This window comes from Pristiophorus japonicus, chromosome 7, assembly GCF_044704955.1.
Source record: "Pristiophorus japonicus isolate sPriJap1 chromosome 7, sPriJap1.hap1, whole genome shotgun sequence".
Classification (NCBI taxonomy): Eukaryota; Metazoa; Chordata; class Chondrichthyes; family Pristiophoridae; genus Pristiophorus; species Pristiophorus japonicus.
In genome coordinates this window covers 212,415,188-212,428,479 of record NC_091983.1, presented here as the reverse complement: position 1 = coordinate 212,428,479, position 13,292 = coordinate 212,415,188, and the positions used below count along the sequence as shown (strand labels likewise).

Sequence of the window (13,292 nt, the reverse complement as noted above, 5' to 3'; positions counted from 1 at the left end):
GTCTTCACGAAGGAAGACATAAATAACCTTCTGGAAATACTAGGGGTTCGAGGGTCTAGCGAAAAGGAGTAACTGAAGGAAATCCTTATTAGTCAGGAAATTGTGTTAGGGAAATTGATAGGATTGAAGGCCGATAAATCCCCAGGGTCTGATAGGCTGCATCCCAGAGTACTTAAGGACATGGCCCTAGAAATAGTGGATACATTGGTGATCATTTTCCAACATTCTATTGACTCTGGATTAGTTCCTATGGACTGGAGAGTAGCTAATGTAACACCACTTTTTAAAAAAGGAGGGAGAGAGAAAACAGGCAATTATAGACCGGTTAGCCTGACATCGGTGGTGGGGAAAATGTTGGAATCAATTATTAAGGATGAAATAGCAGCGCATTTGGAAAGCAGTGACAGGATCGGTTCAAGTCAACATGGATTTATGAAGGGGAAATCATGCTTGACAAATTTCCTAGATTTTTTTGAGGATGTAACGAGTAGAGTGGACAAGGGAGAACCAGTGGATGTGGTGTATTTGGACTTTCAAAAGGCTTTTGACAAGGTCCCACACAAGAGATTAGTGTGCAAAATTAAAGCACATGGTATTGGGGGTAATGTACTGACGTGGATAGAGAACTGGTTGGCAGACAGGAAGCAGAGAGCCGGAATAAACGGGTCCTTTTCAGAATGGCAGGCAGTGACTAGTGGAGGGGCTCAGTGCTGGGCCCCCAGCTATTTACAATATACATTAATGATTTAGATGAAGGAATTGAGTGTAATATCTCCAAGTTTGCAGATGACACTAAACTGGGTGGCTGTGTGAGTTGTGAGGAGGATGCTAAGAGGCTGTAGGGTGACTTGGATAGGTTAGGTGAGTGGGCAAATGCATGGCAAATGCAGTATAATGTGGATAAATGTGAGGTGATCCACTTTTGTGGCAAAAACAAGAAGACAGAATATTATCTGAATGGTGACAGATTAGGAAAAGGGGAGGTGCAACGAGACCCGGGTGTCATGGTACATCAGTCATTGAAGTTTGGCATGCAGGTACAGCAGGCGGTGAAGAAGACAAATGGCATGTTGGCCTTCATAGCTAGAGGATTTGAGTATAGGAGCAGGGAGGTCTTACTGCAGTTGTCCAGAGTCTTGGTGAGGCCACATCTGGAATATTGTGTTCAATTTTGGTCTCCTAGTCTGAGGAAGGAAGTTCTTGGTATTGAGGGAGTACAGCGAAGGTTCACCAGATTGATATCCGGGATGGCAGGACTGACATATGAGGAGAGACTGGATCAACTGGGCTTGTATCCACTGGAGTTGATTAGAATGAGAGGGGATCTCATAGAAACTTACAAAATTCTGACAGGATTGGACAGGTTAGATGCAGGAAGAATGTTCCCGTTGCTGGGGAGTTCCAGAACAGGGGTCACAGTCTAAGAATAAGGGGTAAGCCATTTAGGACCGAGATGAGGAGAAACTTCTTCACCCAGAGAGTGGTTAACCTGTGGAATTCTCTACCGCAGAAAGTTGTTGAGGCCTGTTCGTTAGATATATTCAAAAGGGATTTAGATACGGCCCTTACGGCCAAAGGGATCAAGGGGTATGGAGAGAAAGCAGGAAAGGGGTACTGAGGTTGAATGATCAGCCATGATCTTATTGAATGACGGTGCAAGCTCGAAGAGCCGAATGGCCTGCTCCTGCACCTAATTTCTATGTTTCTTATTTCTTATGTTCTTATACAGAACAACATGTATTATCAGAGTCACTTAATTCAATCAGTACAACTTGTATTCAAGTAATGAAACAAAAATAAAAAGCACACATTGCTTTCCTACATTGCTGGGTCATCCTACATAGCCTGAGCAAAAGGTTTTCTGACTATCCTCCAGTATTTCTGACTATTCCGCCTCAGCGAAAGTCCTCCCCTGTTTCTCCTTAACAAAAGATTGCTTGCTTTTGCAGCCTTGCTAATTCAGAAGCTCCATGGACAGGAACTTGGGGTGATTTTAGGGACTGAGAGTTGGCGAGCAGAGTAGCCAATCAAGCCTGCCAGAATGTCTTCCCATCCCAACCCCATTGTCAGTCAAAAGGTACAGCCTGGGTTATGTATCCCTCTAGTAGAAACGACAACATTTTGAGGAGTGCTTACTTTAGGATATGCTGAGGATGTGAAAATCAGGTACTACAATTTTCAGGCTACGCCAGATATTTTTCTCATACTTAGCAACGTGGACTACTCTCATAAGTGAGTCCACATTCCCAGTGAACCAAAGTGTGAACTTGTACACACCAGCTTGATAACGCCCCTGTGTTGGAACATTGTACTATGTTAAAGGCGCTATATAAATGCAAGTTGTTGTAAAATCAAACTAAAATATCCTTATTGTATTTAGCTCTTTAGAAATGACACGCACTCTCTCGTATCTGTCTGGTCCTTGAATAGCGAAAGTATAATCACTGTACTATATGGCTTGGGCTATAATCTATGAACCCGGTTCATTAAAAGTTAGAATCAAACAGTAGTAAAAGATCAGCGCAGAAAATTGTACTCGATTACAACAAATAACTTACAACTCCTCGTTCCACAAAATATTGAGACAGATGTCTTAGCAACACTGAACTGCTGAACAGCATCCATAACACAAGACTTGCACACGAGATTGAGCCCATGCCCTGGAGCCTTCGCATGCTCAGCACAAAATGGACTGAAATGCACGAGGACAGGAAGAACTGCTGAGCTGGTCAATAGCTATCAAATATATCTCGCTTTCAATCAGCACCATCAAAACAGCCTGACTAACATGCCAATCACAACAAACCTGAGTTCCCTCCTACACCCTTTGGTGAGTTGGCAGTTAGCTCTGTCTTTTCTCATCGCCTTCATCAACATCTTCCCAAGCAATGACAAATTCCTGGCCTGACTGAGCTTGAAAAGATCGCTGATATCATTGGACGATACTTTCATAATAGAAAGAAGGACTTGCATTTTATATAGCGCCTTACACGACCTCTGGACATCCTAAAGTGCTTAATATGTAATCTTTCATTCAGAACCCTTTATTGTATGTCAGGATCCGCCAAAAGTGGTACCCTCTCAGGTTTTATTGATTAAAAAAGAATGTATGTGTATACAGGTATATACTTATTATATTAAAATCAAGTTTCTAATTTGTCATCCCAGGACCTTTTGTCATCCCAGCTGTGGCTTAGTTGGTAGCACTCTCGCCTCTGAGTTAGAAGGTTGTGGGTTCAAGTCCACAAATCTTCAGAGACTTGAGTACAAAAATCTAGGCTGACACTGCAGTGCTGAGGGAGTGCTGCACTGTCAGATAAGACGTTAAACTGAGGTCTGCTGTCTCAGGTGGGTATAAAAGATCCCATGGCACTATTCGAAGAAGAGCAGGGGAGTTATCCCCGGTGTCCTGGCCAATATTTATGCCTCAATCAGCATCACTAAAACAAATTATTTGGTCATTATTATATTGCTGTTTGTGGGAGCAAGTTGGCTGCCGTGTTTCCTATATTACATCGAAGCACTGACCACACTCGACCAGCTCCGTTGGGCGGGCCACATTGTTCGCATGCCTGACACAAGACTCCAAAAGCAAGCGCTCTACTCGGAACTCCTACATGGCAAGCGAGCCCAAGGTGGGCAGAGGAAACGTTTCAAGGATGTCCTCAAAGCCTCCTTGATAAAATGCAACATCCCCACCAACACCTGGGAGTCCCTGGCCAAAGACCGCCCTAAGTGGAGGAAGTGCATCCGGGAGGGCACTGAGCACCTCGAGTCTCATTGTCGAGAGCATGCAGAAATCAAGCGCAGGCAGCAGAAGGAGCGTGCGGCAAACCAGACTCCCCACCCACCCTTTCCTTCAACCACTGTCTGTCCCACCTGTGACAGAGACTGTAATTTCCGTATTGGACTGTTCAGTCGCCTGAGAACTCACTTTTAGAGCGGAAGCAAGTCTTCCTCGATTCCGAGGGACTGGCTATGATGATAAATGCAAGTCTTTCTTTTTCTTTCTTTTGAAGAACGAGGTGCAAAAGCGACTGTTCATTTGAATCATATAAACGATTCTGTTGGGCTAGAAAAATATTTTAACCCCATCACTTCAAATTCCCTAAAAGCTCTGGGGAATGTGGGAAAGTGCAATGTCAGAAATGACTTCAGTCCATCTGGCTAGTCTCCAGAACAAATACTTTTTGATTGCCACTACTGCCACCCTCCACCCTCCACATCCAAAATATTCATCCAATTATTCTCTAAATTGTTATACACTGTCTGCCTCTTTAGGAGCACTATGCCATACATTCAGCACCCTCTAAGCAAAGTAGTTAAATCCTTTGACTCAATGGTAGCACTTTCACCTCTGGGTCATGACTTCAAGCCAGACTAGTTACATAATTTATGATGACACTTTGGTGCAGTACTGAGGGAATGCTGCACTGTCGGAGATATTATCTTTTAGATGAGATGTTAAACTAAAATCCAATCTGGCGTGCAATTAAAAGATTCCGTAGATATAAAAGATCTATTTTAGCACTATTCGAAGAGGAGCAGCAATATCCTCCCAGTATTCTGGCCAACATTTAGCCCTCAACAAATGACATTAAATCAGATTATCTGGTCATTTATCGCAGTGCTGTTTGTGGGACAAATTGGCTGACACATTTCCCTATATTACAGCAGTGAAAACATTTGAAAAGTACTTGATTGGCCGTGAAGTGCTTTGATGTGCTGATGTGAAAAACTATATATAAATGCAAGTTCTTTCCTTCTCTTTCTATTTTAGTTTTCCTATACTAAACTTGACCTCTACTTTTAGGATTTGCAGCAATCTTGAAACATAGAAAATAGGTGCAGGAGTAGGCCATTCGGCCCTTCGAGCCTGCACCACCATTCAATATGATCATGGCTGATTATCACTGTTCGATTTATCTATTCCCTTAAGAATGTTGGGTGCTTGAATAATGTCACCTTCCTTTTTTCCTCTTATCCAGAGTTATGATGTGCAGGCTTTTCAAACTCTTCTCATAACTCTGATATCTTAGGTACGTATCAGTTTGGTTGCCCTGTTCTGTCCTGCTTCCTATACCTGGATATCCTTCCTGTAGTACATCACCCAGAATTCTACACAGTACCACAGGCTGTAGCTCTACCTGAAATATATACAGACTCGTTATCGCCTCTCGGGATTTAAGAACATAAGAAGCAGGAGTAGGCCATTCGGCCCTTCGAGCCTGCTCCGCCATTCAATGAGATCATAGCTGATCTTTTACCTCAACTACACTTTTCTGCAATGTCTCCATATCCCTTGATTCCATTAATATCCAAAAATCTATCGATCTCTGTCTTGAATATACTCAAAGACTGAGCCTCCACAGCCCTCTGGGGTAGAGAATTCCAAAGATTCACAACCCTCTGAGTGAAGAAATTTCTCCTCATCTCAGTCCTAAATGACCGACCCCTTATTCTGAGACTATTCCCTGTTTCTAGACTCTCCAGCCAGGGGAAACATCCTCCCTGCATCTACCTTGTCAAGCTCTGTAAGATAAGATTTGTGTTTTATTCCTCTGGTATTTTACATCCTAAGGCCTGATTCGCTTTCCTTACTGCTGCTCCAAACTCTGCTTTTGGTTTCACTGCAATATCCAATACCCCCAAATACCTTTCCTGTGTTGTGTCCTGTAGCTTACAGCCAATTCATTAATATTGTCAATGTTTATCTCCCTTCCCTAGTCTCATTACCCTTCCTTTGCCCACATTAAATGGGGTGGATACCATAGTGCAGTGTTTATATTACTGGACTAATAATACCAAGGACTAAACCAATAATCCAGTGAATGTGGGTTCTAAATCACCATGAGAATTTGAGAATTTGAATTCAGTTTTGAAAGAAAAATGAAAAATTAATATCAGTAAAAGTGACCATGAAGCTGCTAGATTGTCATTTAAAAAAAAATAGAACTGGTTCACTAATGTCTTTAGGGAAGAAAACTTGCTGTTCTGGCCTGTATATGACTCCAGTCCCACACCAGTGTGGTTAACTTTTAACTGCCCTAGCAAGCCAGTCAGTAGCATCAAACTGCTACAAAAAAATGGGCAACTAGATATGGACAATAAATACCGGCCTTGTCAGCGCCACCCATGAATGAGTTAACCCTTGCCACTGGATAAAGGCCTAGCTCTGTCAAGCCCGTGAGGTGGCTGATGTGCAATGGTCACGTACAAGCATCTTCCACCTCTTCAGTTGGAGTTCAGAACTGGAATATCGGGTCCTTCATTGAAACATCTGTGAACTCATCCTTTTTGGTGTGGAAGCAAGTCATCCTCGTTCGAGGGACCGCCTATGATGATGATGATGATAAAATTGCCACTCATCAGTCCATCTTCCCAATCGATCTTCATGGTTCTAAACTACTCCGTCTCAAATAAGTTCAAGATGGTCGTCCTTCCTGCTGAAGCAGACATCTGACTGGTCAGAGCACCTTCATGGGTGCCAACCAAAGCAGCATTTCAGCAGATCCTTTCTGTCCTGAAAAGACTGAGGTTTGTGAGAGAAGTTGCTGTTAGCTCAAGTCTTGTATTAAATGAGGGCCAGTTTTCACACCTTGCAATATAGTCTCGCCAGGGAGATCCACACAATCTGAGTTTTGTTGTGTAGATCAGAAATTAAGTGCATTGGTCCATTGATGGGGGAAGGAGACTACCTGCAAGACTGCACCATTTGGTCTGACTCTGATTTACTATGTCTTTTTTCTAGTTGTGTTGTTAGCAATGGAAATCAATTGTGTTTTTAAAAAAAAATGATTTGTTGACGATCCCGGAATATTCTAGCACAGCTTTCGTTTCAATATAAACTGAATTATTTTATTGCCCCCTTTATTGTTGGTAACCTTCCCAGATTTATGAACTGTGAACCCATAGCCTGCAGGATTTTCTTTCCTCAAAGATATGAACTCAACTGTGTTAAAATATACATATATTTCTAAACTCTGAGTTTTCTGGACAGATTAAATGAATTATTAGGGATCGCTAAATGGAGAAAATGGATCCTGGCCTGAAAAATGTTAATTCTCTTTATGAAAAATTATATTGTTATCCTGGGAGGCATTTGATTTACATCTGCAATTCAGGTCTCCTATTCTACATGTAGCCTGATTCTCCATCTTTTCTGAAAGACTTCATCAGAATTCAGAAAAATTCTAATACTGACACCAAATTATGATGCAATATTCTAAAGGATGCACTTCAGGGTGTTGAAACCTTCCACAACACAAACTGGTATTGGAATGTGGATGGATCTGAACAAAATGCAGCTGCGGAGATATTAATCCTTTTGAGTAGTATATTTATTTTTAAATTGCCAGCTTTCTATATAGCGACATTTTCTATCCGGTGCAGCAATGTATCTATTTTATTTCAAGTATCCTGTCTGTAGGAATGTATCATTTTTGAATAGCAAGATCCTAGAGCACTGATCCTTAAATCCTATACCAGACCCATATCGAGGGATGCTATTGTATCATATCTAGTGCCTTTTTCCCCCTTATCTCCAATAATTTTATAACTAATAAAAGTATTCAAAGAAAATGGGGGGGAAAAATTGCCCCAATGATGTTTCTCCTGGCTTGCTTGCGGCAGCGTGCAGGAGATTGCTCCTTCATTACTAGAGACTCCAGGGCAATCCTGGAGGATTGGTAACCCTACGCGAGAGCCATGCAGAAAGGAGAAAAAGAGGCGGGAAGAATTAGAGAGTGAAAGAGAAGCGAAGAGCCAGTTACAGGAAAAGAGATACATTTTTTTTTCCTGTTTATCCGTGATTAACGCCACAGGGGATTAACTCTAACTATTCCCATAAAAGTTTTAAAAACACCCAAGGATGGTTTGGATGAATCTCAGTAGCTTCAAAATGGTCTCACTGAGTTTTCTCACACACCGAGCCACCTATGAGTGGGGTGAGCGCTACCTTAATGAAAAGTACTTGCCTCTCAAAAAGCTGCTGGAAGGAAAAAAATGATCTCCCAAATTAAAATGATCTGACATATAGGGGGAGAAATTCAACTCACTGCTGCCCGTTTTTCTGCCACAAAATTGGCATTAGTCCTAATTTCATGCTGTGACCTTCCGATCTCGATACACCGGTAGCGCACCGGACACCATATAGGCACCCGCCTGAAACAGACTACCAGGCTCCTTAAATGTGCACACTGGAGTTTTATGCCAGTTGTCGAACCCTGAATACGAAATTCAAGTGCAAATTGGTGCAGCTTACACTGTACATTTTCTGCCTAATTGTTCCAGGCATTGAGCGGGCTAACCAGCAATCTTTAAAGGGTTGCTGGAGGTTGTTCAAAAAAAAAAAGGCTGAGGGCATTTTCGAGAAGCAGGATGTGTGCCGAATTTGGCTCAGGCCTCAGGCCAGCACTGATTGGCTTGCGGATTAGTTGCTCCACCAACATTGCACCCCAAGTTGAATTGCTCACTGCTAGTGCTGGAGGCTCTCCCATTAGGAGCGGCAGGGCTGATGCCATCCTCCATTCACAATAGCACAGCTCCTGTCCTGTCTCAAGAAGCCACAGTACTGCAGATCCCAATTGGTGATGGAGAGGTGCGCTACTGGGAATGGGAGTCTGTCCTGTCCCCCCCCCCCCCCGCCCCCTTCCCCATTCTGAACTGGCAGTGTTACCTACCTGATTGCTATTCCTCATCAGCAGATTAGCTGTTCCTGCTAGTAGGTTTTTCAAAAGTAAAGACATTTTGCATTGCTCTGATGGAACTATGTGCTGGGAGCAGAAGGGATCAATTCTGGATTGGAGCAGTTTGTCCAGCGGACCAAATGCAATTTGTAAACCTGTGGCACACAAGCCATGGGTTAGGTACCCCCACTTTACGGTATTCAGCATTACACTTTTGCTTTGGAGATGATGATTTCAATTCTACATATGAATGTACAAAATTGACGGTCAGGAAAAGCTCAGTTGGTCCATCAAGCCTGCCCCACACACCATGACGGAATGAGCATCATGACTAGACCTCACCCCCATCCCTGCAGCCATGTAATCTCCTGGGAGAGGCAAGAACCAGAGGAAAACCCAGGGCCAATAAGGGAAAAAATACTCTGGAAAATTCCTCTCTGGCGATTGAAACCAGTCCCAGAGATCACATGGACCAAGTATAATTGATGTGACCTCTATTGTAGACAAGTAGGCAAGAACCGCTCCAACTCCCTCTTGAAGGAGATACAGAGAGTTAGCACCTACCGCACCAGCCAGCGGCTCACTACTCTCCGGGAAAAGACGGACCGGCCAACATCCAGTTTATTCCTCCTCTTGTAAGGTCTAAACTCACATCCCCTGGTTCTCCCTAATCTGTTAAACTGCAATAATCTCTTAATAGGCACACTATCCAGCCTTCTAATTATTTTATAGACCCCTCAGAATAAAATAGACCTCTGAGAATATAATTGGTCACTTTTAGAAACATGAATCGAGCTGTTACAAAATGTAACTATTATATAATATAATACTGACTATTTTATGATGAATATTGCTACTTTGGAGATTGACAATAAAAATGTATGATACAGGTAATACGTAAAGGCTAGATTCATTTTATTCTTCCTTCATGATGACTCCAATGAAACCAGCAGAAGCTTTGATGGATAAAAGGCATTGATGAAGTCTTTCATTCCTAGGCATATGGTCTATCATTAAACTTTCACCTGTCGAATCAGAAATGGACCTATTTATGTCTAAGTCCTTTAGTGCCTGGAGCACTGTTTTACATACTCGCTTTTGCAGCATACAAATTACTGCATGAAGTAAAAGACTAGGACTTCATTGATGGCAGAATTTTACTTGTGAGCTGTTACCTCGAACTGCAGTAGTGTGTGCTAGTTTGCTGATTTTCTGGCTTTGTTCACTTGGAAATTGTCTTTTGTCTCAACAGTGACAGCAGATGAATTATGGCGGGGTGTGCTGGCCGAATTTGGTGCTGGAGCACGAAAGGGCAGGGGTAAGCGAACCAAGAGGAAGGTTAAGAAAGATTTGAACAGAGGACAGATGGTTGGTGAAGGTAAGTAACTGCAACATTTCACCCAGTTTACAACTTTCAAAATGCTCTGAGAAGTGGGGGTTGAAATTCGCAAAGTCCCGGTCCTCTATAGGAGCTACAGTGCGGCAGTGCATTTGCCCGCACCTTGACTTCATCCCAGTTCCCAGGGATAATGTAATTTGAATATCAGGGGTGGATGCCCATGCCATCTACGGCTCGACTGGAGCACGTTTCTGAGCTAAGAGGGCCAGCAGACAAACTGCTGCCAGATCTCTCAGCTCTCAGATGTCGGCCATTGTCAAAGCTGAGTTGGTGATTTAGCCGTTTGGATGATTTGTTTTCTGACATTTGCTCTGCTGCCTCTCGGTAAGGAAGTGTCGGACTGCACTTGCACCTCAGCAGTAACAGTGTAATGGCAAGGCTCAGGATCTTGTGCTGATAATCATGGATGCAGATCCACATTCTTGGACGATTGTATTGAAGCACCAGCACACTTGTTTTACCAGGGGACATTGAGCCTTTGTCTCAAATAGGTCTCAAAAATAACTTGACAAAGTCTTTCCCATTCACTGCAGATGAACAATATTTGCAAAGATAAATTTAGAAGAGCGTTGGCAATTCAGTGTGCTTTTAGAAGATGATGGCCATAGAATCTGTCACAGAATGGCCAGTAATAATTAAAACCAAATCTCTTTGCTTAGTAATTTAGATAACAATGTAATCAATTCCACCCAGAAACATCAATTGGGAATGAGGAATACAAGGTAAGCGGGGAGGAGGAGTAGCGTTGAGCGGGCAGTTCAGAGGGGAGGCCCATCAGCAGCAGTCGGGGAGCGGGAGAGCGAGGAGAGGCCCAGCCAATGCAGCTGCAGCAGTCGGAGAGCGAGGAGAGGCCAGCCAATGCAGCTGCAGCAGTCGGAGAGTGAGGAGAGGCCAGCCAATGCAGCTGCAGCAGTCGGGGAGCGGGAGAGCGAGGAGAGGCCCAGCCAATGCAGCTGCAGCAGTCGGGGAGCGGGAGAGCGAGGAGAGGCCAGCCAATGCAGCTGCAGCAGTCGGGGAGCGGGAGAGCGAGGAGAGGCCCAGCCAATGCAGCTGCAGCAGTCGGGGAGCGGGAGAGCGAGGAGAGGCCAGCCAATGCAGCTGCAGCAGTCGGGGAGCGGGAGAGCGAGGAGAGGCCAGCCAATGCAGCTGCAGCAGTCGGGGAGCGGGAGAGCGAGGAGAGGCCAGCCAATGCAGCTGCAGCAGTCGGGGAGCGGGAGAGCGAGGAGAGGCCCAGCCAATGCAGCTGCAGCAGTCGGGGAGCGGGAGAGCGAGGAGAGGCCCAGCCAATGCAGCTGCAGCAGTCGGGGAGCGGGAGAGCGAGGAGAGGCCCAGCCAATGCAGCTGCAGCAGTCGGGGAGCGGGAGAGCGAGGAGAGGCCCAGCCAATGCAGCTGCAGCAGTCGGGGAGCGGGAGAGCGAGGAGAGGCCCAGCCAATGCAGCTGCAGCAGTCGGGGTGCGGGAGAGCGAGGAGAGGCCCAGCCAATGCAGCTGCAGCAGTCGGGGAGCGGGAGAGCGAGGAGAGGCCAGCCAATGCAGCTGCAGCAGTCGGGGTGCGGGAGAGCGAGGAGAGGCCCAGCCAATGCAGCTGCAGCAGTCGGGGAGCGGGAGAGCGAGGAGAGGCCCAGCCAATGCAGCTGCAGCAGTCGGGGAGCGGGAGAGCGAGGAGAGGCCCAGCCAATGCAGCTGCAGCAGTCGGGGAGCGGGAGAGCGAGGAGAGGCCAGCCAATGCAGCTGCAGCAGTCGGGGAGCGGGAGAGCGAGGAGAGGCCAGCCAATGCAGCTGCAGCAGTCGGGGTGCGGGAGAGCGAGGAGAGGCCCAGCCAATGCAGCTGCAGCAGTCGGGGAGCGGGAGAGCGAGGAGAGGCCCAGCCAATGCAGCTGCAGCAGGGAGGCAAAAAAAATTAGAAAGAAATCGAAAGGTGACGTCACAGCCAAGGGGGTAAGTGATTGGCTGGTGATTGGTAAATAGCTTTTCTTTATAAGTAAGGAACGTTTAGCATTATTATTGCCAATTTAAGGTTATCTAGGGGTTAAGTCATGGTAGGAGAGCCCGGACACATGTTATGCTCCTCCTGTACTATGTGGGAAGTCAGGGACTCTTCTGTTGTCCCTGACGACTACGTGTGTGGGAAGTGTGTCCGGCTGCAGCTCCTGATGGACCGCATTGCGGCACTGGTGCTGCGGGTGGATTCATTCTGGAGCATGCACAATGCTGCGAATGACTTGAATAGCACGTTTAGTGAGTTGGTCACACCGCAGGTAAAGGGTACACAGCCAGATAGGGAATGGATGACCAACAGGAAGAGCAGTGCAAGGAAGGTAGTGCAGGAGTCCCCTGCGGTCATCCCCCTGCAAAACAGATACACCGCTTTGGGTACTGTTGGGGGGGGGGATGACTCATCAGGGGAGGGCAGCAGCAGCTAAGTTCATGGCACCGTGAGTGTCTCTCTGCACAGGAGGGCAGTAAAAAGAGTGGGAGAGCTATAATGATAGAGGATTCAATTGTAAGAGGAATAGATAGCCGTTTCTGCGGCCGCAACCGAGACTCCAGGATGGTATGTTGCCTCCTTGGTGCAAGGGTCAAGGATGTCTCGGAGCGGGTGCAGGGTATTCTGAAAAGGGAGGGTGAACAGCCAGTTGTCGTGGTGCATATAGGTACCAACGATATAGGTTAAAAAAAACGGGATGAGGTCCTACAAGATGAATTTAGGGAGCTAGGAGCTAAATTAAAAAGTAGGACCTCAAAAGTAGTAATCTCAGGATTGCTACCAGTACCACATGCTAGTCAGAGTAGGAATCACAGGATAACTGATGAATACGTGGCTTGAGGAATGGTGCAAGGGGGAGGGATTCAAATTCCTGGGACATTGGAACCAGTTCTGGGGGAGGTGGGACCAGTACAAACCGGACGGTCTGCACCTCGGCAGGACCGGAACCAATGTCCTAGGGGGAGTGTTTGCTAGTGCTGTTGGGGAGGATTTAAACTAACATGGCAGGGGGATGGGAACCTATGCAGGGAGACAGAGGGAAATAAAATCGAGGCAGAAGCAAAATATAGAAAGGAGAATAGTAAAAGTGGAGGGCAGAGAGACCAAAGGCAAAAAACAAAAAGGGCCACATTACAGCAAAATTCTAAAGGGGCAAAGTGTGTTAGAAAGACAAGCCTGAAGGCTCTGTGCCTCAATGCGAGAAGTATTCAGAATAAGG

General features: G+C 45.5%; 1 protein-coding gene across 1 annotated transcript in view; it reads left to right on the top strand.

The window, feature by feature from the left end:
- Window positions 1-13,292, top strand: part of mrps5 (mitochondrial ribosomal protein S5) — a 195,906-nt gene that overhangs the window by 39,254 nt on the left and 143,360 nt on the right. The window contains exon 3 of the mRNA XM_070884570.1: window positions 9,940-10,065. Coding sequence (XP_070740671.1) covers window positions 9,940-10,065 — 126 coding nt within the window. The remainder of the gene's footprint in view (window positions 1-9,939; window positions 10,066-13,292) is intronic.